A 27475-nucleotide genomic window follows, 5' to 3' on the forward strand; every position below is an offset into this window, starting at 1 on the left:
CCCAAGCAGTAGACATGATGCTAATGTCTTGATGCTCTCGATATTGTGTATTTCTTGCATTTTTCCAGGATATATCGTTTTTTAAATTTCAAGGATTTTCTCACAGATTATCCTGGATTTTTTACCAATTTCTATTAAACTTCTTTTTATGCATTTATTTAGAAATTTTGCATTTAATTGTTTATTTCTGTATCTGTGCATTATATACATTCTGTGGTGAGCAAAAAAATGAGTTTAGTCTTATGTAGAACTGAATGAATATTTCAGATAGAATGTGATGCCAAGATGGCGTACACATTTCAGCCTCTGGAGGCCGCGTTAGGTAATAATTCTGTGTAAAGTACTTTCCCGATGGCATTTACCCAAGGGCTACTTTCCTTAGGCGCCGCAGGCTGCAATGGGGGGCCAGCGCTGCGGCTAGGGCGGGAAAGGGGGCCAAGTGGTGCGGCTAGGACAGATTTGGGAAGTTGCCGCTTTGGAAATTGTACACTTGTGAAAATACCCTGGGAAGTTGCCGCTTGGGAAAAGTCTTTGGGAAAGTTCCTAACATCAATAACTTGACTCAATTACGCCAGGCAGGTAGAAACTTTTGAAGAATTTAATAGTCAGAATTAAATATAGATTAGGGAAACTTTTAGTTTCAACCATCTAAATAGTTCTCATTGGCCGATAGCAGATTTTTCGTAGCTTCTTATTGGTCGATATATTGTTTACAGGATAGACATCCAAATAGATTATCTCTATAAAAATACGGAAAAGGTCAAATGTGTTTAGAATATTGGTTGGGATCTGTGATTGGTAAGCTGGCACAGTGTCTGATGTCCGTTGTAAGCAAGAAATATACCTTAAGACCCTATTTATTTCCCGATTGAAGTGATGTAAATTGTAAACTCAAAGTTGAGATTTCATATAGTACAGTGTCAGTGTCATTTTGAGTCTGAAGTATGGAAATTGGACGTCCCTAAAAGTATGATTTAATTTTATTATTTGATTTTTTTTCTGAAAGGATAATCTTTTCAAAAGTTCCTACCTTTGATTATTCAGTGAAGATATTAGTTAGTAAGTTGTTTTAGGACCTGTTTTGTTAAGTTCTTTATAAATATTTAAAACCATTTCTATCGGTGCTTAGAATCCATTTAATTTTGATGCGGATCCAAATCCGGATATGGACCCAGGTCATGATCATTCCTTTAAGATTTACTAATTTTCAGAACAAAAGAGTTTTCGAAATTCTATTTTAAAACTTTTTAACTTTTCAGAGATGGGAATATTTTTTAAAATCTCTTTTTTTAACAGTTTAGATTTTTTTGTGACAGCAAAATTGTTTTGTTTGTAGTTTTTGGTTGATATTTTGCACCTTAAATCCGGATCCGCATATTTTTGGGGATCCGGATCCAGAAAGCCTTAATGTTCCGGATCTTAAGCACTGATATCAAGTCTAAAATATATTTATGTGTTTTCTTTAGATTCTCTTGGTGTAAATTATACTGATGGTGTTACAGTAAGAATATCAGAAAAGTACACGGTAAGGTTATTTTTGTGCTTTGGGCCAGATTTGATTGATTGAATTTCGTTAGTGGAAATGTTTGTTTTTTAATTAATCAATTCACGCGGGTGAATTGTTTTCATTTTTGTCCAAACTTACGAAAAGAAGAAAAAAATGCTTTACAAAAAATTGTCCTCACTTCAGTGGTTCTAGGATCATATTAATTTCGATCCAGATCGCAACAGATTAGGATCCGACATTTTTAAAGTTTTCTTATTCTTTTTTTCTCGCTTGGTTTATTTGGATGCTAACTTGATAAAACATTTATTTGAAAGGAAATTTTTAATAATCTCTAATTTTTCAACAGTTAAGATTTGTGATTTTTTTCTCACATTATTTTCCATCTTAGAGTCGCATTCGTGGATCAGGATCCAGGAGTCGGATTCGTGGATCAGGATCCAGGAAGCCAAAATGTTGAAATCCTGATTCGGATCCTAAGCACTGATTTTTTAAATTAGCGAAACAAATTATTTAATCTCGTATTATCTCGTATCATGTAGAATGTGCAGTAGAGTTAGTTCGGGTTTGAAATTTTTTTTTAATAGATCCATGTTTTACGTTTAGTCCTGTTAAATAAAATGATTATAAGAGGACATAACGATGTGATTTTCATGTTTGATTGATTGATTGATTGATTGGTTTAGGTAAACTGTGATCTAGTCGGGGTTGAATCTCTTCTCCATGAAACTGATCCTAAGGTTTTATTTTTATTCTTGTATACTGTTTGTGGCAACACCTTTCTTTAAAATTTCTTTAATTTTGGTTGAGTTCTAGCTTTTTTCATTTACTCTTTTTATCGATTTTCAGAGGCCACAATTTTAACGCTTAGTTTCGGGCCCTAGTTTCAATAGTTTCCACTTGAACGTTCAAAGTTAGGCCTAGACCCGACTTAAAGAGTTTTGCCTAAGTTGTAATTTTGAATAAAACTTAACTCGTCTCAAAATCAATGTTTGAGCTTCATTTTTGTCTAAATCGCAGCTTAGTCTTGAGACATATTTTCTCAGCAAATATTGAATTTGTTCTAGGTTGAAAACCCAGCTTTGTCTGGAGACTGAACTTTCCCTAAAATTGTCAACCTACTCAATTTAAAATTTCTTAATGATGCTAAGAATATTCCTGTAGTTCTAGCGAGTTCTTGATCAAAATTTTAGGCAAATCATTGGTTTAGATTAACATACAAACAAACAGAGATCACTGCTTTATATATATTTATCTATCTTCAGGTTCAGAGTCTCCATGCAGAGTATGATACTGGGTTCGAGAAACAGGTTCTCCGGGACCTTCACAAATACAGAGAGGAGAAGGAAAAGAAAGATGAAGAGAGAAAACAAAGAATCATAAAATACGAAACTAGGCGAGCTGAAGAGAAGGAACAGAAAAGAAAGGAAGAAGAGGAAAAGGCTCTAGAAGATGAACGTAAACATTTAGAAGAGATTGAACGGGAGAAAGAAGCATGTTTAGCGGAGGAGAAGAGGAGAAAGGAGAAGGAAGAGGAGGAGGAGAAGCAAAAGAAGAAGGAAGAAGAGGAGAAGTTACGACATGAGGAGGAAGTTGAATGGAAAAGGTTTGAAGAGGAGCGTGCACGTAGTGAGAGCATCTCCAGAAAACAGGAAAGTTTAAAAACACAAATCCAAATAAAAAATAGTTATTTGACCAATTTGCAATATTTTCCTCATAGCTGGGGGGGGGGAGGGGATATTTTCTTGAAAAATCATTTTTCTTACCCCCCCCCCCACACCATTTCGAAATTATTTATTTTTTCCAGAAGTAAGATACGTTTGCGTGGAGTTGAAAAAAAATTTTAAGGGAAAATTGGAGAAACTTAATTATTTTATGAGAAAATCGATGAATTTTTGGGGAATAGGTATAAAAAAGAATGAAAAAAGTTGACTTTTGATGTCCAATTTTTCTTTTTTTCCCCTGAATCATCAAAAAACCTTTTATTCCAACCATGAAAAATACCAATTCTGAAAAATATACACCCCTGTCCCCGTGACAGGGGGAGTGGTTAAGAAAGAATTTGGGAAAAAGAAAAATTGTACTTACAAGGGCTTTCCCCCACATTTTTTCTTCTTTTTATCCGAAATATTTATTTCCCACTTAAAATCATGTTTGTTCTTCAAATAACGATAAAAACCCTAAACATTGAAGAGGGATGGGACAGGCCATGGGAATAGGGATTTCTAAAATCTCAAATTATGTGCGAGTTTTAAAATTAAATGTGTCATATAGTTTTGCCATGAAATTCCTAACCTGTTAATGATTTCAATCCCANTCTCCCTCCGGTTTATTTAGAATACATCGCTCATAGTAATAAACACACTCTTATCTTCCAACTCTGTTTGTTTCTTTTTCCGTTACATTGAAGTTAAACAAAAGGAATAGTTAACATATGAATATACACTCAATAAGAAAGGATTGTAAATTGTGGACTGTAGATGCAATTTTTATGTGACCTTCAATCCCTGATTCACAACTGTACATTTAAAACCTTTTTTCTCATCAATAATGTGGGAGAACTCGAAAGTGCTACATTCTGTTAATTTCCTTCATTGTTTCTGTAGTAGGCATCACTTTACTCAGCGCAAACAGAAAATCATGGGGTTTCTCATTAAATGATCAGACAAAGCTGTTTAGGATACAGTTATGAATTGGACATGCCACTCTAATTATATAGAAAGGCACTTAAAATTACGTCTCTTTAACCAACCTTAATATTGTTATGTTAGTTGAGTTTTTAAACTGGTTTTAGACCATTCTTAACGGAGTTGAACCTAGCCTTACATCGGAGCCCAGTGATCATCAGCACCATCAGTCGACTATACCCGAACCTGAACCTTCCAGTGATATTAACTTTAGTCTAGCCAAACCTAAATCTATCCAAACTAAACATGAACCTCCAGAAAACCAGGATAAACCTGAACCTACCTTCAGCCAACCCAAGCCTAATCAACCTGTGATAATAAAACCAAACAAACCGGTCGCCATTAATTTTTCAGGTTTGTTCCAAAATAATTATTTGCAACTACTTTACAGTGAAGTAGGGAACTTTACTTTTCAAATATTTCTCAACACCAATTTTGCTTATAAAATATCCCGAGAAAGTAGTTGTATAAAATTTTATCGTCTTTTTAGATGAAAATCGCAAATTTTTTCACGAAAACTTCGCAGCGCGTTATTTTACTGAATTGTCCCAAAGGACATTAAATAACTTAACGTCCCTCTGTTGGGGTCAGGTTGGTCAAAAGACGGTAACATTTCTAATCTTGAGGCATTTAAGAGTTAATTTTTGGATTCAATGTTGTCGTTCTCTCGTAGATTCAATTAATTCCCCCAAAACATTAATTTTCGTGGAAATTCGAGAATTCATCCCTTTTTGGCATTTACTGCATGAAAATTGAAAGTGTTGCAAAAATAACTTTAGCAGATTTTAATTTTATTATTTGAAAGATTTCGAGGCGGAGGCAGATGTGTTTGCGGATATGGAGCTTAGAACTATAAATGATTTTGCGGAGTTACAAACAATTCTTGGAGCCGGTGGAAATATTGGAGTCAGTGGGCATCATGGAGCCAATCATGGAGCTAATTCTGCTGTTCAAGTTGTGAATGGATTTTATGGAAACTCTCCTGTGATAGGATCAGGTCCTTCCTACCCAAACCAAACCCGACAACCTACCCTTTACCAAGGTTAATCTCATTTTTTTAAACAATGTTTTTCATATCAAATGTTTTTATGGGGTTCGTGTGGGTAGATGAACCGTTGTAGCCTAGTTTCACAGTCGTACTACCAAAGGTACAACCCTGGTCACACTATGGTTATGCTCTGCTAGAGAACTGTAGATAGCTATGATAGCTTGACTGAAGACAAAGAAACCGGGCAATGGCATCCATGTTGTATATGTTTTTTTTATGGCTTTTAGAACAGCTCGCCTTTAAAAAAAGAATTAACTTATTTTAGGTAACGACACATTTTCTCAACAAAGTTCGCAGGGAAATATATTTTTCATCATCAAAATAATAATAAAACAACAAATCTTGATTTCAGTTCCCATAATAACCAACAAAATAATGTTGCAGTTTGCACATAATATTAGACGTTGAATCCTGTATGATTATTTTTACTCAAAATATGTATAATTTATACATAAATATATGTATATATATGTTTAAAATGAAAAAAAAAACATTTCTGTCAGGGATATCCTACAAACCCTTTCTCCAACATGTCTTCCTTTCCTCAAAGGAACGGTTTATCAAATGGAACCGGAGCTGAGGGAACAAGAGGAGCATTGTTCCAGTCTCCAACCTCACAATTATCCTTCCAGGGAACACCAATCTCCCAACAGGCTTTTCCTAGACCTCCAACTTCCCAACCATCCTTTCCTGGGTCCCAAATCTCCCATCAGACATTTTCTGGACCACTTACTTCCCAACAGTCATTTTCCGGAGTCCAGGTTTCCCAACAGTCCTTTTCCGGGGTTCAACCGTCTTTCTCCGGGCCCCAATATACCTGGGCGGGTTCCCAAGGAACTCAATATCCTAACATGTATCCGTATCCTGGATGTACTGGATATCAACCCAGTGATAAGTTCTTCCCAGCTGTATTCCCACCTGGAGTAAACAATCCTGGGGAACATACTCCTAGGCAGAGTAAACCTCAACATCCAGGTATTGAAATAGTTATCTGGATACGTTCTTAACGGTAATAATTGTTCTTTTATTTTTAAAAGATGTTGCCCAAAAATAATTTTTGTATCTCAGTTTTCAAGGTTTGGTCAAAAAATAAAAGGGGAAAGGGGCTTGGGGTGTTACAGGGAAAAATATTTAAAAGTTGAAGTCTTTGTCCTCGAGATAATAAATCTGAACTCTGAGCCTAGCAGGGGTGTAAATACACAGTAAAATGTATATTTTCATTCATAAATAAATAACCTATAAATCGACATACAACATGTAAATATGTGGGAAGATGACCCATAATGAAACTAGGAGGGTATGGGGTAATAACGTTAGGAGCCGACAGTACAGTGACACAATTGCTAAGTTTCCATCTTAAGTCTATAAAGACGATTCTTATCTTCACTGTTTATCTAGGTTTGGATAAGGCAAGGTCTGATGGTTCCCAGCATCCATCTAGATCAAAATCTTCAGATAGATCGGTCACGAGGCTTAATGGCGAGGGCCCTAAAGGTTGGTTTTTATTTTTGATTCGATCTAGACAATAGTTAAAAAATAATTTTTGAGTTGTTAGCAGAAATAAAAATTATTAAAGCATAATTTGTTCAAGATACCGCTTCTCGACAATGCTTGTACTCGATATCCACACTGGAAACTATATTTTAGAGCAATCAAATGCTCGATCTGCAACTCGCATATTATTTTCTCTGATTGGTAGAGAGCAAATTTGTTGTGGCTTCTGATGGGTCGGGCATCTAAAAGAAATTAGAAATTAAGACCACAACACTACCACGACCTCCGACCTGGGATATATTTTAAAGGTACTGTAAGCTTAATTTTAAATGAACCTTCATGCAAAAACTGCAATGCCAGATTTACAACTCGTTTTTCCAACCCGAAAAGTGTTTATTTCTGTGAGTTTCTCTGTTGCGTCTATTAAACAAGGAATGCGCAAGTCACTTTGCAGAGAACCCGCAAATAAAAATAAACAGTTAAAGGGAGTGTTCGCGAAAAATGAAAGGGGGTATAGGATTAATGCGATAAAAAAGCGCTTTTGATCGCTACTAATCTTACATCTATCTGTTACGTCTATGAGAAGAAAATTGCTTAAGACGTCTCATACCGAATAACATGGCGTCCATACAAATTGAAAAAATTGCAACATATAACTTAGACCGTAAAAAAATCAATTTAATTTCAAGCAAATCATTCAGATATTACAGCCTATAGTCATCGATTATCTTTCGCCACATTTATATGTAGTTGATTTTTCATAATATGTTTTAATTGTTATGATCTGAGAGTTACTAATAAAAACATTTATTCCCGTTTCGAGGATTTTTGGTAATGAAGACGACATTTTCATATTTTACAGGAATGTTCGAAAACAAGTTGTAAGCTAAATACTATTTTAAAAAACAAAATCAAAACTAGTATGAAATATCAAATATATACAAATGTGGCGAAAGATAATCGATGACTATAGGTTGTAATATCTGAATGATTTGTTTGAAATTAAATTGATTTTTTACGGTCTAAGTCGTATGTTGAAATTTTCTCAATTTGTATGGACGCCATGTTATTCGGTATGAAACGTCTTTAACAATTTTCTCCTTATAGACGCAACAGATAGAAGTAAGATTAGAAAAGATCAAAATCGCTTTTTTATCGCATTAAGCCTATACCGCCTTTCATTTTTCGCGAACACTCCCTTTAAGAAATAAAAACATTTTTATAAAATTCAAACTAGTTCATAAAAAGCGTTGTAAATCGGACATTGCCATCTTTGCATGGAGGATCTCTTGAAATTACGCTTTTAGTCTCTTTGAGTGAAGATTTTTTCCTTAGACTTTAATTCAATTTGTTGTGTTAAGATGATGATAAGAAGGTGGGGACAGGAGAATTAAAACCTAGCCGCAGTGTTGGTGATCTTATATCCGAGCTGCAGAAGGAAGCTGTTCTTATTGCAGAGCATAAACGAAAACTAGTTCAAACTCCACCACCAAGGTCAGTAGTATTTTCTTGATTTTTTTTTTTTTCCTTGTCACTACTGCAAGCATATCTTCGTCAGTTTGGCTCAGAAATAGTTTTTTATAATTTCAAGCGACCCAACATTCAGAACGGTACCTTTAAAACCTTTATCTAATCAATATTTTAGCAGATATTTTAGCTTTTCTAGGTTTTAAAGTGTTTAGTTTTGCTAATTCCTTCGTGTTTCTTGCAGAAGAAATGCGCAAATCACTTTTGTAGACAAACCACAATTGTAAATAATCATTTTTCCTAATTTTAAACATTGATATCTAATTCATACTTATTCAGACAAAGCTTTTTAGGGCACCGTTGTAAATCGGTCATCGCCATCTTTACATGGAGTCCGGAGGGTCACTTGAACTTACGCTTTCAGTCTCTTTAAATTAAGTGTCACTAAAAAAACGTTGACTGTCCCTTTAACAAACATTGTTTAGGCCTGTTTCCCGCGGCCAGAGCGGTCTGGAAGATTGGGTTCCCTGGCCTAAAATAGGTAAAACAATTAACTATTAAAATTTAAATTTTTCATATTATTAACTTACGAATTAAACCTGTGGGGCTGATAGCAGTCTCCTTGCCAGCCTTTTAAGTTGGACTGTACACTTACAATAAATGACTTGAGGAAATTTTGGCCTAATCAAATATGCAGTACGCTCTCGGTGTTTTCTCTCTCCCCCCCCCCCCCCCCCCCCACCCGGTTGCAAAAGAACTAATTTGTTGCCTCTAAGTCATATTTTGTAAAGCTTTTCAACTTTATGTCGTCATATATTTAAAACGATTAATGCAGTTACATCAAATAGTCAACGTTCCAAATATTAAATATTTACGACATCAGGGTGCAAAGATCAAAGGATTAGTGGATTTGTGTTCTTGGAACGTAATAAGGTTTAAGAATGACAAATTGTAGGTGTAGAAGACCCTCTGGATGGTCTGGGAGAGAAGGAGAAGGAGATGTGCTCCCAGATTGGTGAGATGGGGTTTCCAATCTCCAGGCTTGCTACTGCAGCCAGGTAGGGATAGGTTTTCTCTTATTGTTATCAACTTATCCTTCTATTCTCTTATTATTATCCTTCTCTTCTCTTATTGTTAACCTTATCTTATTTTATTGCTAAACTTCTCTTTTCTTATTGTTAACATTCTCTTATTGTTATCCTTCTCTTCTCTAATTGTTAACCTTCTCTTCTCTTATTGTTAACCCTCTCTTCTCTTATTGTTAACCTTCTCTTCACTAATTGTTAACCTTTTCTTCTCTTATTGTTAACATTGTCTTCTCTTATTGTTAACCTTCTCTTCTCTCATTAATAACCTCTTCTCTTATTGTTAACCTTCTCTTATTGTTATCCTCTCTTCTCTAATTGTTAACCTTCTCTTCTCATATTGTTAACCTTCTGTTATTGTTACCCTTCTCTTCTCTTATGTCATTTTTAACCTTCTCTTCTCTTATTGTTAACCTTCTCTTCTCTAATTGTTAACCTTCTCTTCTCATATTGTTAACCTTCTCTTATTGTTATCCTTCTCTTCTATTATTGTTAATCATCTTATGTCATTGTTAACCTTCTCTTCTCTTATTGTTAACTTTCTCATCTCTTATTGTTAACCTTCCCCTCTCTTGAAAGAACGTCAACAAAGAAAACTAGAGACAATACATAAAACAAATTATTTAGAGAGAGGGGTTAGAAAGGAGGATATAGAGGCTTAAGTTGGCCTATGTTTCAGGCAGTGTATAATAAGGGGAATTTTTTTTACTTAGTTCAGTACGTTTCCGGCCTACAACTCCTTATAATGAACATCCTGCGTTCTGACTTTTTTAATTGAAATTATGATTTTTATCTTGTGTGACTTAAATGTAAACTTTAGTAAGTTCGTTTGTATGTGATGAATGAATGTATTTTAATGGTTCTATGTTTGTATGAATGGGTGATCTTGTGTGTGTGTTTGTAATGTATGTCTGTATGTGTATGTATGTATTGGTGTCTGTATGTAATGATGTCAATTTTAATGAAAAAACTGTAATATAATACTGGAGATTATGAAAAATGTGCAACTGACAGTAGAGAGTAGACAGTAGACAGTAGACAGTAGACAGTAGACAGTAGACAGTAGACAGTAGACAGTAGACAGTAGACAGTAGACAGTAGACAGTAGACAATTTAAATTTTAGAAAGAAATAATTTAAAATAAATGAGCGCGTTTACTCGATAAAAGGTCTGGGTCCCATCTGATAATTCTATTCATTCTGATCTTGTCCATCTTTTTTTAACTCCCCTCCCACGCCATGCTTAACTGTTAAAACTGATTCTTTTTCTGTTGTTCTCTTTTTAATATTAGAAAATAGTAAATAAATGAGTAAATTGATCATTAAGATTTTAGATTTAGAAATGACGCTTATTTTTATTAAGATAGGACCACTACTTCCGCCCCTATATATTTACTCAAATGTCCGTCACTAACATATTGCGTCATATCCGGTGTTTCTGACGCAACACCCCCCCCNCCCCCCCCTCCTCCCTGAAAACTCCCTTCAGAAACACTTGATACCCCTGCAGCGTGTTCGAAAAAATCCCAAAAAAATTTTATGTCGTTGAAAAATAAACTTGCGCATTATTAAAATTTTTTGTCAAAAATTAAAATTTTAACAGAATTTTTTTTCTTTTTAAATATTTTTGAGCATCCCGGAAATAAATTGTTAATAGTTTGCACTCCAGTTCTCAGCTGAAACTCTATGAAAGAGGAGCCTTACAGGGTGAAACAAAATTAATGCAAGCTAGTATCAAGTGTTACAGGGTGATAACAGAAAATTAAATCATGAACACTGACGTAGTGGGTTACAGTGATGCATGATTTCAAATAAAATTGTGATACATTATTTCTTTGGAAGTAGTGAAGGAACCAGGGTGAGGCATATATGTTTAAAAATATATTTTATGTTTTGATTTAAATTAGAAGAGAACTGAACTAAATATTAATTAATAATGTTAAATATTGACAGCTGTATAATTAATCCCACTTAAAGTTAAATGTTAATGTTACAATCGTATTAATTGGAGCTTTTCAAGAACTACGGATTTTATTTATTTGATAACAAGGTCAGTTTTCTTGGACATAATCGTTAATATCTTTAAAGTGCCATGATTGCACTAAGATGAATAAATATGTAAGTTTCCGTTTGTATGTAATTCGTCAGAAGAAAGGGGTTTCAAACAGTAGTTTCATTTTATTCTTTTAGGAGAGGAGCTTAGGCTTCCTCCCCCCCCCCATGCCTAAAAATTTAAAAATTGAGACAAAATGAAATTTTTCACAAAAGCCAAATAATCGTATAATGCTTTTTAAATAGACCAAAATTTTCCAAGTAAAAAATAAATATAGGTTACAAATCGTGAGACCTCACATCAATATTGATTTCGTATTGTCACTTCAATCTTGACCTGTGGGTTAGGACGTCCCTAAAACTCTTTAATTTGATTTGATATTTATTTTGAAAGCTGATTAATTGTCTGTCCGTCCGTTTGTATCCAATAAACGTTAAACCGACTTAACCGACTGGGCTCAAATTTTGTGGTCATGGAAGGTTTATGGATGGTCTGAGTTAAAACAAATTTGCCTCCTAAAAAATTCGATATTTGTAAAACTTGGAGAAAAATGAAAAAAAATCACCAATTTTTTGTGTTATTGTTTTATAATATATGAAGAAAATGCTCACAGATCCGATAGAGCAGTAATTCTGGAAAAGCTCGAAAGCTCCCCACTATTGACCAGAGTGACCGTCAGGGTGAGTTGTTCCCCAGGTCTAATTTTTCTTTTTCATTAGTTAGATATTTATTAGTAGATACCATTTATACCATTTAGAACTTCTGGGAGGTTGGAAAATGTAGCAAATAAATGGTTTGAACAAATTTAATTTAATTAAATTTTAAAATAATTTCTACTATCAAAATGATTGAAATCCGTCAGAAATGCGCGAAATTTTGGATAAAAATCCGCGAAAATTTTCAAAACAGTACACAAAATGACGCAGTTTGTCTCACACAATATGGTAAAAAGTCGACTAAAATTCAAAAGATTACTCCTGCTATTGAAACCAAGATCAAATGCTTCGTCTGGAACCAGTTTAGTGTACAAGTGGCCAACTATCCTAAGGTTATTTGCAACAACTGTCACAGAAACCTCTATGATCTTGACAAGAACAAGGTGGAATACCTGGGAAACTGGATAGAGAAAATATCAAAGGTAAATCTAAGTTGTTTTTTCAAGTATAATCACAATTAGATGCTTTATAAGTTGGGGCAAAATTTGAAATAACCGTAATAATCAGCATCTATATTTAATATATGAAGAAATGATAATCTCTGTTTGGTTATGTCCGATCATAACTCAGGAACACCTCAATTAATTTGCCTCAAATTTTGATTGGGGAACTCTGTAGAACCATAGGAATGTCTTTTTGTGGTTTAATTATTTAAAGTTAAGTGGGTTGACTTTAATTTCCAGGCAAAGAAAGGTTCCAAGCTACTTTCATATATAACTATATATTTAACTAACTAGAGAATCCAGCTTGGCCTAGAGTTTTCCAAATAAAAAAATTTCTAAACCAGGCTAAGAAAATTCCTGTGGTTCAAGCGAATTTCCCTATTCAAATTTGAGTCAAATCGGACCAGGGGTTTATGAGCTATGATCCGACATACAAACAAACAAACAAACAAACAGATAGACAAACAGAGATTATTCTACTTTATATATATATACATAGATGACGTTTCTCTTCTATTTATAAATTAATCTTTCTTCAAGTATTTAAAGTCTAAGTATAAGTATTTGCTAACTATAATTGTAAACTAAAAAAAAATTATTTACTGTGTTAAAAAAATATTGGATATCATTAAAATAGTTGATATGTTTAGATTGATAGATCTGGTCTTAGAAGATCCTCAAATATAAATCTGAAAGCTGAAGAATTGGCTTCATCTAATGTATCTTTTCCTGAACCTGTAAAGTCTTCAAGATTATGTTCAACTTGCTTTGGTTTTGTAGGTAAGAATATATTTTTAACCAAATTATTTTCAGGAAATGATAATTAGTAATGTTAAAATTTTTGGTATTATTTTTATTATTTTTTATTGTCCATGTCATAATACCGCTTAAATGTCGTCTTTCTATGCCACAGTTTTATGGGTCTTACTGTAAATTAACTATTTGTGATTTTTTTTCTTTTTAAGGTTAACTTAAAGGGACTGTAAAGAAAAAATAAATCAGCTGAAACCTGAGAATCTCAGGTTCTCAGGTTTCAGCCTATACCCCCTTTCGTTTTTCCTTTACGGTCCCTTTAAGCAAAACATATTAGTTCAGGGAGTTGCTCATGTATGTACTGGAAACAGAGCTGTAAATAATCTTATTGAAGCAGCAGCATGTCTTGGACTTAAATATTCTGAACGTGTAGCTTCAGGGAACAAAATGAAATAAAAATAATACTTTTGCAGAATTAAATTTTAAATCAAAATCTTAGATTTTTTAAGCTCTAAATCTTATTTTATTTTGTTGTTAGGAATAATCAAGCAAAAGATGGAATCAGAAAGTATTTCTAGGGGACAACAGTTTCAGCTTTCAACTCAAGGATCCCCTTTGAACATTATTGCAGGAACTCCGGACAAGAAAACTGATAGGATAGAGTTGAAGCAGGTGTCTTTTGGCACAGTTATGGAATTAGTAAAGTCTCTAGAGCTCTCTAAGAATCAAACCAAAAAGTTTTGTTCAAAATACAGAGCAAGCATGGGAACTCAAACCAGCATTGAGGGAAATATCTTTGAAAAAATGGAGAATCTTCACAACCAAATGGACGAGTTTTACACTTCTAAAGAAGAAGAGTTTATTGATGGAGAAGAAGTGATTACAAGAACCATGGTTTATGTGAAAGACACATCTACATTTATACAGCACATTATAGCTGAAAGAGGAGTTAATCCACATGAGTCAATAGTCAGGATAGCTATGGATTCAGGACAAGGATTTCTCAAGGTTACAGTTAATGTATTTAATCCTCAGGACAAAATTTCCACAGATTCTAACCTTGATGATTCTGGGGTAAAAAGATGCTTTCTCATAGCAATTGTGGAGGGAATATCGGAGGCTAATGGCAATCTGTGGAAGCTTATTGAGCCTTTGAAACTACAAGATGTTAAGTACTATGTTGCATTTGATCTCAAATGTGCTAATTCAGTATTTGGTATCAGCAGTCATGCAGGAAAGTACAGTTGTCTGTTTTGTGAGGGATCTTGCACTCTTGAGCCTGGCAACAAGAGAACTCTCAGATCCTTGGATAATAACTACAATAACTTTGTCGCCAATGGAAAGAAAAAGTTAAAGATGTCAGAGTTCAAAAATGTTATTAATCCTCGACTTCTTTATAAAGAAGAAGATCCTGATACCTTACTTGAAGAGTTAGTTCCTGTACCTGAGCTCCATGTTCTAATGGGAGTTGTCAGTAAACTTGCTGTTCTATTGCTCAGTTTATGGCCTTTGTTTGAGAGCTGGTTGAGCTCAAATTACATAATGTTCAGAGGATATCAAGGTGTAGGATTAGATGGAAATAATGCTAGTAAGTTTCTGAAACTGACAGACAAGCTTGAAGATGATTTAAAAAACGATAAAAAGTACAACCTATTGCCAATTGTTCACTGTCTGAAAAAGTTTCAAAAACTTCAAGCAGAAACCTTTGGTATGGTAGTTGGAGAAAATGTGGAAACTGCTGTTCAAGAGTTCAAACAATCTTATAAAGATTTGATCGAATATGTTCAAAACACATTTGATAGTGTTGAGCTGAGTGTCACCTGGAAAGTTCATATAGCTGTATGTCATATATTACCATTTCTTCAATCAACAGAACATGGCCTAGGAGTTTACTGTGAACAAACAGGAGAAGCTATTCATCATGAGTTCAAAAAAACATGGAACAGATACAAACGAAGAGTCAATCATGAAGATTATGCAAAACGGTTAAAATCCAGTGTTGTTGAATTTGCAGCACATAATATTAATTAGATGTAGCAGTTAAAAATGTAAATATTTCATGTTGATTAGTTTCAGAATAGTAACTTATCTTATACATGAGTCGTATTTTTAAGTATAAAAGAACATTTAACGTTTATGATGTGTTATATAGCTTATAAATACACTATTATCATTACTTCTATAGAGAAATTTCGTGGATTTTTAATTTTCAAAAAATCTTTAAATTTCCAACCTCCCAGAAGTTCTAAATGGTATAAATGGTATCTACTAATGTATATCTAACTAATGAAAAAGAAAAATTAGACCTGGGGAACAACTCACCCTGACGGTCACTCTGGTCAATAGTGTCCCTGAAAGCCTAGTATCTTAAATTATAATGGATTTAAACCTGGCAAGAAGCATCACTGATTCTTAGTTTATGATTGTTTGTTCCAAGTTTGGTTGTCAAGTCCTATTATGGCATACGTATAATAGCGGTATCCATTGTTGTGTTATGTCAATTCATTTGCGGAATTTGTCCCATTTCTCATTTGAAATTTATATTTTGTTTCCTGTCTTAATAGTTTTTGGTCTCAAGGTAATTTAATGTGAGTCGGGAGCTGCCGACTATATTAGTTTTTTAATCGCCCCGGATGTAATGTTTAAGTCGTTTGTGACAGTAAAAATGAGGCATAAAAACGACGGAGATTATTTTCTTTCTCTGGAAGTCATTGGAAACAAAATTGGGCGTTAAAAATAATTTTTAATTTCGTCTGATTTAGTTTTAAACATTTTACCCGTGTGAAATTTTTATGTTACACATGTTGGGTAGAAGGTTTGGGCAGGGGGTGGCTCGAGGTAGGGGGGGGGTAATGGGATGGGCGGAAGTAGGAATTTTGGTAAAAGTTGTCTAGTGCACACATCTTCCTTTAATAAATATCAAATAAATTGTATTCTAACAGATTCAATTCGTATAAATTGATATTTTTGGATAAAAAGTGGATTTTAGCTCGGAGCTATTAGTTTAAAAGCCCGAATCATTTGGTCCCGACTCCGATCAACCCCAGATCAATTTTAAACTATATTTGGAGCGTTAATATTTTAGAAATACAATGTATTTATAAGGATAAATTTATTATACAGTCGTCGTCGTATATATCACCTAAACATGGAAACAAAAAGATATTGTCAATTAACAGCTTATATGCGTTTACTTGTAAACTTTTAAAAAAACGTTTGTTAAGGTTCAAAGCATAATCAATAAAATATCGTATTCATTGTTTTAATATAATCGCTGACCATTGGACAGATTCGACTACTCCTTGTTCGCAGACAATCCTCCCTTGTTCCTTCTAAAGAAATTTTACTTTATTTTTTTAGATGTTTTGGGGCTGATAGTCAGAAACTTCTCAACTTCTGTATACTGGTGGATAGGTGAGTCAACTTAGTAACATCTGATATTACAAAAACAACGAGACTATTTTTTTTTTATTACCTTTGGTACCGTACCTAGCTTTGCCTGGCAATCTATTCTGTCTCTAAACAGGCAACTAACCTTAGAAACTTAGAATGTTCGTATAGAGATTACTACTTTTTATATATATTTTCTACATTAACAATCAGACTATTTTTTTTCATAACGACCCTTCTCAGAAATTACTGTTAAAATTTTTTCTCTTTTTATTAACTCTATTCTATTGTGCCTTTTTATTTAAAAAAACCAAGAAAGTTTTACGCCCCCCCCCCACACACTTAGCTACCGTTTGGACTTATTACTGTTATTTTAAAATTTTAAACTAAAATTCATTTTGATGGATTTAATTAAATGTACGTACAATATATTGTAGTACTAGGGCTAAAGTAGCCGTAGCCCGAGGTAACATGTAGGTGACATACATATATACTCAAACGCACAAACACTTACACTTACGACTTTCTGGCTTTAATATAAGTATTGTATGTTCAGGCTGGTAGAGGATGGTTTAAATATAAGTGTTGTATGTTCAGGTTGGTAGAGGATGGTTTAAATATAAGTATTGTATGTTCAGGCTGGTAGAGGATGGTTTAAATATAAGTATTGTATGTTCAGGTTGGTAGAGGATGGTTTAAATATAAGTATTGTATGTTCAGGCTGGTAGAGGATGGTTTAAATATAAGCGTTGTATGTTCAGGTTGGTAGAGGATGGTTTAAATATAAGTGTTGTGTGTTCAGGTTGGTAGAGGATGGTTTAAATATAAGTGTTGTTTGTTCAGGCTGGTTGAGGATGGTTGGAGTGAGGAAGTAAGCCTCGAGGTTACTCAATTACATGCCGCAGATGAAAATCTTACCAGGTAAGTCGGAGGTCAAAACTTTTGAGTTGTTATCCTTGGATTAAACAGTTATCCGTTGTCCGAAAGATTAAATTAATTCCCTTTTCAATAAACTGTGGTGCCAGTTGCCCTAGTTGATATTGAGATCAATTGTTGGACAATTCACACTAAAGTTATGACCTCGGAGGTCAAAACTTTTGTAACTTTAATCTATTTAAAGCGCGCTGAGTCGGTTTACTTTCTCCCTGGAGGGTTAATTTAAGTTGTAAGACACAGCTGCTCTTAGATAAAAATCGTTTCTTTATTCTCGCTTGATCATTTTTCCCTGTAATCGCAGTATCTAGTCGCTTTAACAGAAACGCCGTGTTTCAACCGTTGATGATCGTTTATGGCACTCAAGGAACTGTACACAGGAACGCCCAATTTAAATGTACACACATTGTGTACTGTACTCGTTGAACGGAATGTAAACTAACCCATTACCCTCACAACTTCTGAAAGGAAAGGATTAAAGCTTTAGTAAACATGTGTTGTGACAGACCAATAAAGCACTATTAATATTTATAGTTAGTGCGGATTAAAAATTAATTGTTTAAACATTTGAATCGTTTCTCCCATTATTTAAATCCTTCCTCCCAACGTTTGAATCAAAATTTATTGTATCCTTCCTTCCTCTTAGGTTTAAAATCCTTCCTTTTCTCCCAACTTTTTTTTCTTTTTCCCCCACCCCCCCCTTTTTCTTGGTGTCACTATTACACTCAAGGATAACTAAAGTTAACGTTGACAATATTTTTGATGGACACGAGGAAGCTTTATTTCTATATTTCAAACTAGCTTGAGAACCAAGCGTTTCCCAGGGTCAAAGTTGCCCCCACTTGGTCGATTTTTAGTTATAAAGTCGACCCATTCAACTAAGAATCTCAAAACCAAGTTCCTCAATCAAAATAGGAGGCAAATCGGCCCAGGGGTTCCTGAATTATGATCGGACAAACAAACAGACAAACAGAGATTAAAACTTTATATATATAGAAGATAGAAGATGTCTTTGTAGGAAACATCTGGGTGAATATAAGAAGCTTTTAGAACTGGGGTTTATTAGACAAGATATACATCGCGCACTCATTGATACAGGTATTGTACTGCAACATTTATACTTTGTTTATAAAACAATGACAGTTTTAGAAATTTAAAACCTGTTTATAGATACAGGTATTGTACTGCACTAGTTATACTTTGTTTTAAAAGAACAAAAATATTTCCGAAATATGAAAGTTTTATTGATCACTCATTGGTCGATATCATTTTTAAGTTTAAAAAATGTTGATGTTTTTCTACTTCATTCCGGATTCTGGGAATTAAAAATATCGGGATCATAAGCATTGCTAGGATTTAAAGGGACAGTAAGCATAATTTCAAGTGATTCTACATTCAAAGATGGTAATGCTCGATTCACAACCGTACCCGTTAAAGCTTTGTTTAATGAAGTGTGAATTTAATATCAATGTTCAAAACATTGAAAACTGATTGTTTTCAATTGTGGTTTCTCCACAAAAGTGACTTTGGTATTTCTACTGCAGGGAAACATATCGGAATTCCTAACCAAATTCTGTTAACCCCAGAAAAACGACCATATCTTCCACATTATTGATCAGATATAGGGTACCGTTGTGAAACGGACACTACCATCTTTATTTGAGGGTCACTTAAAATTACGCTTAGTCTCTGAAAGTGGCGGTTAAAATATTATTAAAAACTGTTGATAATGTTATTTTTAATATAAACCATTATTATTTTATTTTAGGGATAGATCACCAGAAGGCGTTAGAGCAACTCATCAAATAAATTTAAAAATATTATTATATATAAAAATTATTTAACCTGTTTAAATATTGTATACGACATGGCGCTTTGGTGAGATTCATAATTTTGGGGAAGTTTTGATTTTGAAGATTTTTGAGCATTTTTGGTATTTAAATTTTAAAAATCGTCCAGTTTTGCATCAAAACTCATGTATCTTAATTTTCCATTATTTTTTATTTATATATTTTTTAAGGGGAGAAACTCACTAGTAATTTAAAAACTAGTTTTTATTTCATATTTATTTACTCTCATTTTAATAGCATTCTGCGAAGTAAGGGCATTATATTTATCTATCAGTCTAGTAAAAATTTCTTTACCTCAAGGTTTTTTTTGTGAGATCATATTTCAGTTAGTCATGCCAATATATTCATATCAATACTATGTAATGGAGTGTTTGTACTTTCTTTAACATTTAACACTGTTTACTATTGAAAAAGGGGGGGGGGGGGGGCTGTAAAATAAAGGACAAGGATAAATATTTTTTACACTTCTAAAACATTTCAAGAAATTTGTTTGCTATTTTATGAATGGAATGAATTCACCTATTTTCATAGCAGGGGTGTGTCAAGTTTTCGAACTCTTTCATGAATTAAAGCATTTTATAAATATCACGAACTATTTATTACGGGGCACGATTACCTTTCTCATGTACACATTTAATTGTACACTCATGTAAATTGTAAACTTGTAATTTTAGTACACGCTGTAATTTTGTACCAAAGTCAAACGAACACTTAAGTGTTAAATTTCAGACGCGGAATTGCGCACTTAAAGATGCAGATAGAAGCACAGAATCAGTTGAAATAAATTAGAGGTTTGTTTCCGTCCGTGTCTACTATTTATCGACTAAACTTGTTATACTTTATTTCCCTTTAATTATGGTATATCGAGCTGCATTCCTTTATGAGTAAAAAAAGTATTTAACTTTAAAGGGACTGTAAACGAAATTTCAAGTGGCCCTCTATTTAAAGAGTGGTATGTCCGATTCATTGTGTATGATTAAGAATGAATGAGATATCCACATTACTGACCAAATATAGGTTTAAAGGGTTCCGTTGTGAGTCAAGTAGGGCACTCTTTTTTTAAATGAATGGTTCCTTGAAATTATTACGTCAGTCCCTTTAAATTCATGATATCACTGGAATCAGTTCCATTATTTTATATAGTGTTGAGCTTTTCACTCTCTCACTAATGCGTTAAATTTCGCATTCTTGTATCATACTGTGGTCAGCATATATATCATTACGTTCACTGAAATAGTGATACTATACAGAGGCTGGCATATATTTCAATATAATATTCAGTATTGAAATATGCTAATAAATAGTAGTAGGTTTATATACAAATTAACTATCAGGTAGTTACTGAAATATGCTACATTATAATTAGTAGTTGGTGTATATACAAATTAATTATCAGGTATGTACTGAAATATGCTATATAATAAATAGTGGTCGGTGTATATACAAATGAATTATCGGGTAGGTACTCAAATATGCTATATAGTAAATAGTGGTCGGTGTTTATACAAATGAATTATCTGGTAGGTACTCAAATATGCTTCATAATAAATAGTGGTTGGTGTAAATACAAATGAATTATCAGGTAGGTACTGAAATATGCTACATAATAAATAGTGGTTGGTGTATATACAAATGAATTATCAGGTAGGTACTGAAATTGTATTATATTATCATTTCTGTAGCCGACACTGTATTGATATGTAACACTGTATGTACATTGTACATTTAACATCAGATATTAGCAAAGTATACGGAACTATTATATTTGAGGGGTTATCTTAAAGAAATATGGGGGGGGGGATGTAAAAAGTCGAACTAATTTTCATTCTTTTTTATACTTGTCAAAATCAGGACGGGCAATTACCCCCCCCCCCCCCCAGTATTCCCTCTAATCCTGACCTTACACTTACTAAATAAAACTAATTTTATTTTTTTCTAGGCCAAGTGAGTGTTATGCTAAGACTGGAATATGCTGCTATATATATTTTTTTACCTATTCATAGCCCAAACAGAAGGTAAGGTTTTTTATAAATTTTTATAGATTTTTAAAAATTCATTTTAGAAGAAAAAACGTTAACTTGAAAAAATGGCATTTTTAAAAAAAATTAGAAAAAAGCGGGAAAATGAAAATAAAAACATTTCTCGCAAGAAATTATTTTTGTCAATTGAAAATGATTTAGTAGTATGTAATATCTTGTTTAAGGGCGAAAACTTCCAAACGACGATAAGTTTCCTAGTCCTCGTATTGTAATCCTGGGAGCCACTGGTGTGGGAAAATCATCCCTTGCAAATGTGCTAAGAGGTAAATATCTCAAACTCACCCCACCACTACCAAACCACCTTACCCAGTCCCTCAAACATGGGTTCAATCCCACCTCCCCCTCTAAATAATTCATTGGAAAAGATTTAAATCCCCCCCCCACACACATTTTTTGTTAATATTTTTTACCTGTCATTCATAAGTTCATTATTGTGTACTTAAAAGTTAATTTCTTATTAGCATTTTATACAAAATGAATTATATAAACTGACTCCTACAGATGTTTTTATATTGATAAAAAATATTTCAAGGTCTGGGTTGCATTGCAATACGCTTTATCATAATGATCTAGCTTGAGAACCCAGCTTTGTCTGGAAATCTAACCTTTCCCTGTAAAAGTCAACGTACTCAATTTCCAGACTCAATCCAAGCTAATAACGACTCTACAAAGCTGCTCCATCTAAATTTATGGCAAATCGGTTAAGGGATTCATGAGTTATTATCTGACAGACACAGATTACTATTTTATGTGTTTTGTTGAAGCACAGAAACATTATTTTTCTATTTTAGGTCGACACAAGAACTTCGATGGAGAAGGATTCAAGTCTGGATGTTTTAAAGTGAGTTGTTTTTAAAGGGATTGTAAGCCTAATTTCAACTCGCAGCTCCTCCAGTTATAGTGTTGAATTTCTGTTTACAACTGTGATCGAGAATGCATGAGATATCAATCATCTTCTTATAGAAAGACGATCTTTTCAATTGAGGTTTCTCTATAAAGGGGCATGCGCATTTTTGCTTAAGAAATAATACGGAGGAAATTTTCTTAATTAAACACTTTTCAAGCTAGAAAAGTGACAATATATTCCAGATAGTCAGTTTGTTTTTAAGGGTTTAAAGGGAGTGACCGGCAATGTATGATGGTTGAACTGAATATGTAGTATTGTTGACAAATTATTTAGGATTCATTTGAGACATGCAAAACGTTTCTACGTACGTTTCAAAACTGAACCTTGATTCTTGATATCTAATCATTTGTATTCAAATTTAAAACTGAACCTTGATTCTTGATATCTAATCATTTTTATTCAAATTCAAAACTGAATCTTGATTCTTGATATCTAATCATTTTTATTTCTCTAAATTTAATTCTTGGAAAGAAATGTGGAATATGCTGGTAATGGTGAATATCCCAACTTTACAACAATTGAAGCTGAAACCCGGTGGCTGGGGGTTGGGGTAACGATTTTTACTTTTACCTGACAGTTCATAGAATGGTTTTGGGGCAATTTTTCTTGCTTGGTCCATTAGATCTATAATTTACCAGATTCTCAATTCAAAATAGAACTCTGGATGTGTATTGTGTATGTATAGCAGTAACCCGTCCACAGGCTGATGTTGAAGGCTTCTTCTAATGCCAACTACCAAAGTAGCCTAACCATTTCAAAATTAAAATTTTATATCCAAAGGCGAATTTGTCATTCTTAATGCATTTTGATTACAGCTAAAAACTCTGTTGTAAAGAGGGTTTGTCTGGTTAACAATGGTACCCCTTTAATAACCTTTGTCTGATCAAGGTTGAAGAGCTATCATATTTTCTTCTAGCTGAACACGCTTACCTGGGAATCGTCCGTGCAGTCCAGAGATAGGAAATAAGAGGAGGAGAGCGAGGTTAGCCCAATCACCTAGATCTGGACTTAGGTTAAAGGGGGGAAACTCACCAAAGGGTTTGCCTAGATAGAGTTATAACTTATAAGGAGTTGTAAAGCTGCGGTAAGAGTCTAGAATAGGGCTAGAATAATTTAATAAGGTATAGACTGTAATCTAAAGTGTTATAATAAAGGAAAGATAACTGATAATCTACTAAACAGCAGGAAGGGGAACTAAGAGTACTGAAAAAGATGGTGAGGGAGGGAAGGAGGGACAGAAATAACTATAGGTTGTTTGAGCTGAGGAAGTAGAGAGAGGAATGATAAGAATCCAGGTAGAGATAGGGAGGTAGTGATGGAAGGAACATGTGGAGATGTGTACGTGTAACAGTACAGTACAGGGTATACACTGAACTGAGAGACTATCCCAGATGTCGTCTTCAATATGTTTAACTCATAGACGTGCCGTCTATAACCTAAACAATAATAATTTACTACTTTCATTTGTATAGTTTCTCTATTGAAATGACTTGTGCAATGTGTGCATTTATGTTGCAGTGACAATGTAGTAAATTAACTATGTTAGGTAGAAAAACGCCGATATACCGTTATGAATTGTGTAATGAGTGCATTTATGTTGCAGTGACAATGCAGGAAATAGACTATGTTAGGTAGAAAAACGCCGATATACCGTTATGAATTGTGCAATGTGTGCATTTATGTTGCAGTGACAATGCAGGAAATAGACTATGTTAGGTAGAAAAACGCCGATATACCGTTATGAATTGTGCAATGTGCAAAATTAAACAGAGGGTAACTTGAAATTAAGTCGACAGTTACTTAAACGATATTTTCATAATAGTTTTTTATCGTAACGTGTTAAGGTTCAATCCCACCTGGACCCGGTAACTAAAGAAACCTGCCCTGATCGTGGATACTGGTTAGGCAATAGTTCATTACCAGAGTTTACTATCATCGATACTCCAGGTACATTTCGTGATACATAATAAATTAATGATTGAAATGATAATTATGTTATGTATAATATGATGAATGTCGCCTTTTTTTGTAAAATTTTGCATAATTCTTAAAATTTTCGAAATATCTGACCAAATTTAAACTACACCATTAATAAATGGGTGAAAATATATCTTCATAATATTAATAATTCTAATAAAGTTTTGATTAGCATTATTTTTTACTTATAGGGTTTGGTGATGATTTGGTGAAGGAGGAGAAGACAATAGAAAACCTGGTTTCTGTTCTCAAGAACGATATTAAATATGTTCATCTTTTCGTCATCGCATTCAAGCAAACAGACAATAGGTTAGAACAGGGATAATTACAAGGAGGGGGGGGNTGTAAAATAAAACCATAACATTTTTTCCAGTTTGAATAAATTATTTTGATTGCCAGGGGAAGGATAGTTTAATTTGGAAGAAAAAAATCAACAGCCTGTAAAACGAAGAATATTGATTAAGTCTGATATTGTATCCAGGATGACCCACGCGCTGCGGAGTATGCTCTCGTTATTTGAGAAAATGTTCGGCAACCATTTCTGGAAGAACGCAGTACTAGAGGTACTATTTTATTATTAGATGGAATTCATAAGGATTTTCGACCATGGAGAAAATATTTTTGAGTTTGTCTGGCTGAGATACTTCTTGAGTTTTCTTTTTATCCCTAAAAGTTTCTTATCTCAACGGTCTAACCCAGGGTTTGAAAAATCCCGGGTTTTTTTCAAGAAGAAAACCAGCCCAGTGGGTTTTTTTTTTTTTTTTTGGGCTTTTTGAAACCTACTAAAATTCATACTAATTCATTATAATAAGACTATTTAAGCAATAGGTGAACTTTATAGCTATTAACAATAATAATATTGTTGTGATAATAGGCTATAATATTAATAAATTACTTTTTAAATTCAATAATATCACCTCCCTTCTTCAAAAGGGGCCTTGATAGGGGAATACTGCAATTTTTTGATATTTTAGTTCTATGATTTTCAGACTATTTTTTTTTCTCACTTAAATACATATTTCTGATTGGGGGTGGGGATGTGATATTATTGTATTTGAAGAGTATATATATATATATATTTATGATCATAGCCTATTATCACAACAAAATTATTATTTTTCATAACTATAAAGTTCACCTTTTGCTTAAATAGTCTTATTAATTTAAACCTGAACTTGAATTTCTGAACCTGAACCTGAACCTGAACCAGAACCTGAAACTGTGTTTGATCCCGAGTATGAAATAGAATCTAAGAGATATTTTCGAATTTTAAAAACAAAATATCATTGCGCCTTTGCAGAGAATCTTAAAACTCAAAAACATTTGATATGCTATACTTTTCTGCGATAATTAAACCCCGATATGATATTTAAATGTATTTATAGCAAATGATAAATATTTAGATCTTAAATTATGAATAAGTATGAATTTTAGTAGGTTTTAACTACTTTCAAATTGAAACCCCTAAAGGCCAAAAAAAAACAATAAAAACCGGGTTTTTTTCTAACCCTGAAAAAAATCTAAAAATATTTCGCCTTTCGAAAACAACAAATTTAACTATTATAATTTTAATCTTTTTAGCTTCTAAAATTAGATTAGATTGCGGCAGATAGTTTTGTTTAAGGGGAGTGGCTGGTTTGCAATGGTAGTTGAACTAAGAGTGCAGTATTGTAGAGAAATTTTTAGGATTTATTTAAGACCTTAAAGACAGTTTTAGGGTGCATAATTGTTTTTAATCTTAATAAGGCAAATTGAATGTAATTTTTTCCCTTTCAAACTTTAAAAAAAGATTTGCATAATAACTAGAAACGCAGTGTATACATATATGTTTTTATTTTACTGAATAATTTTTGTTACATTTTTTGTTGACGTTATTAAATTATTCTTCAAAATCAAGCCTCCAGATATGACAATATAGGAGGATTTCAAAGATCGGAATTTGGGCTTTTGCTGAACAATTATACACCTAAAATGTCTTATGGGTCTCACTCTCAAATTAATCCTGAAAAAAAATCTCTTCACACTTCACTCGCAGCTCAACTACCATGTCTAGCTGGTCACTTACCTCAATTTCAATTCAAGTAAAAAAAAATATCCTGAAATGTTAAGGCTACCCACTGGAACTATGCTGAAAACTCGATTCGACTCAGAGAATCCGCTCATCCTAAAATAACTGAGGATTTCTGGACCAACGAGTTCAATAGGTTTATATTTTGAAATCTATTTATTTACCAGATGATTCATTGATTTATAAATTTTATAGATTTGATGAATTTCGAGGTTTCTTGATTTTTGGTTAAATGGTTTGTCGTGTTTTTGAGACATCGGGTCGTTTGGGAACTTTTTTATGGAGGTGGATTTATGATTTTTGCGTTTATAATCGATTTTTGTGTTTATTGATAAGATTTTGTATGTATGATAAATTTGTTGACATTGATATCAATTGTCAGTCCTTGATGGTCAGAAAGATAGATTTATGGATTACATGATATTTGATTGGTACTGACAAGTTGATAAAACAATTGAATAATTTGTAATTTGATTAATTAATTAATTGATTGATTGATTGATTGATCGATCGATTGATTGTTTTTAGAGTGTTGAAGAACAATTTTGAAGTTGAGACCAGTATACCGAGTGTGTTTATAGATACGTTCTACGATCCTGATAACCCGGAGGAGGTGAGAAATCTAAGAAGGTAGATGGCTATTTATGCAAATTTTAAACAGTCATAATCAGAAAGACCCGGAATTTATAGACACTTAATCAGGCGATTTTACATATATATATCTCTGGCAAATTTAAATGCTCAAAAAAAGGCAGACAACATTTTAGAAATAGCAGGACTATCGTTTCATCAATCATATTTGTAAAATTTTATGGAATTTCGTCTGATTAATTGTTAATTAATTCCAGGTATTTCTGATAGCACTGTAAGATATTTAGCTGGGTTTTAATAAACTAACGGTTATAAACAGAATACCCTGGCCCGGTCTTACTTTCCTGTTAACAATATTTGTTATCACAGCAGGATGCAATGGATGAACAACCCCTATTATTCTATTCTTATTTCTGATATCATGAGTGAGGGGGCAGCAAGAAATAAATATGCTAAATCTTGCAATTTAAC

General features: G+C 33.4%; 2 protein-coding genes across 5 annotated transcripts; both read left to right on the forward strand.

Annotated features, from left to right (window-relative positions):
- The first annotated feature begins 13 nt into the window (after window positions 1-13).
- On the forward strand, window positions 14-20152 carry LOC111699117 (stress response protein NST1). 4 transcript variants are annotated; one of them, XR_002764680.1, is made up of 17 exons: window positions 14-322; window positions 1467-1525; window positions 2191-2244; window positions 2770-3156; window positions 4299-4545; window positions 4997-5233; window positions 5505-5536; window positions 5743-6214; window positions 6638-6733; window positions 8095-8227; window positions 8686-8741; window positions 9156-9258; window positions 16610-16663; window positions 17483-17560; window positions 18591-18670; window positions 19341-19450; window positions 19593-20152. XR_002764680.1 is itself a non-coding variant. In XM_023469688.1 (16 exons), the coding sequence occupies exons 1-16, from the start codon at window positions 286-288 to the stop codon at window positions 19379-19381; spliced, it is 2166 nt and encodes a 721-aa protein (XP_023325456.1). In that variant the 5' UTR covers window positions 14-285; the 3' UTR covers window positions 19382-20152. The 4 variants fall into 4 exon arrangements, 1 of the variants encoding a protein (XP_023325456.1); XR_002764681.1 differs by having other exon boundaries at window positions 19723-20152; XR_002764682.1 differs by having other exon boundaries at window positions 19749-20152.
- LOC111699128 (translocase of chloroplast 90, chloroplastic) lies at window positions 20129-27271 on the forward strand. Its single transcript, XM_023469707.1, has 10 exons — window positions 20129-20213; window positions 21362-21437; window positions 21626-21724; window positions 22253-22302; window positions 24213-24315; window positions 24537-24654; window positions 24827-24908; window positions 26455-26549; window positions 26942-27043; window positions 27262-27271. Exons 2-10 carry the CDS (start codon window positions 21392-21394, stop codon window positions 27269-27271), a joined length of 705 nt encoding a protein of 234 aa, XP_023325475.1. The 5' UTR covers window positions 20129-20213; window positions 21362-21391.
- Window positions 27272-27475: the final 204 nt, after the last annotated feature.

This window comes from Eurytemora carolleeae, unplaced genomic scaffold (genome assembly GCF_000591075.1).
Source record: "Eurytemora carolleeae unplaced genomic scaffold, Eaff_2.0 scaffold348, whole genome shotgun sequence".
Classification (NCBI taxonomy): Eukaryota; Metazoa; Arthropoda; class Copepoda; order Calanoida; family Temoridae; genus Eurytemora; species Eurytemora carolleeae.

What these genes read in the sequence shown, in the direction of transcription:
- LOC111699117 (XM_023469688.1), top strand. Translation starts at nt 286, where the DNA reads ATGGCGTACACATTTCAGCCTCTGGAGGCCGCGTTAG. An exon ending in GGTTCCCTGGCCTAAAATAG is followed by an intron (nt 8,742 to 9,155) that starts GTAAAACAATTA and finishes GACAAATTGTAG; the next exon opens with GTGTAGAAGACCCTCTGGAT. An exon ending in GCAGATGAAAATCTTACCAG is followed by an intron (nt 17,561 to 18,590) that starts GTAAGTCGGAGG and finishes ATGTCTTTGTAG; the next exon opens with GAAACATCTGGGTGAATATA.
- LOC111699128 (XM_023469707.1), top strand. Translation starts at nt 21,392, where the DNA reads ATGCTGCTATATATATTTTTTTACCTATTCATAGCCCAAACAGAAG. An exon ending in GGAAGAACGCAGTACTAGAG is followed by an intron (nt 24,909 to 26,454) that starts GTACTATTTTAT and finishes TGAAATGTTAAG; the next exon opens with GCTACCCACTGGAACTATGC. An exon ending in TGGACCAACGAGTTCAATAG is followed by an intron (nt 26,550 to 26,941) that starts GTTTATATTTTG and finishes GATTGTTTTTAG; the next exon opens with AGTGTTGAAGAACAATTTTG.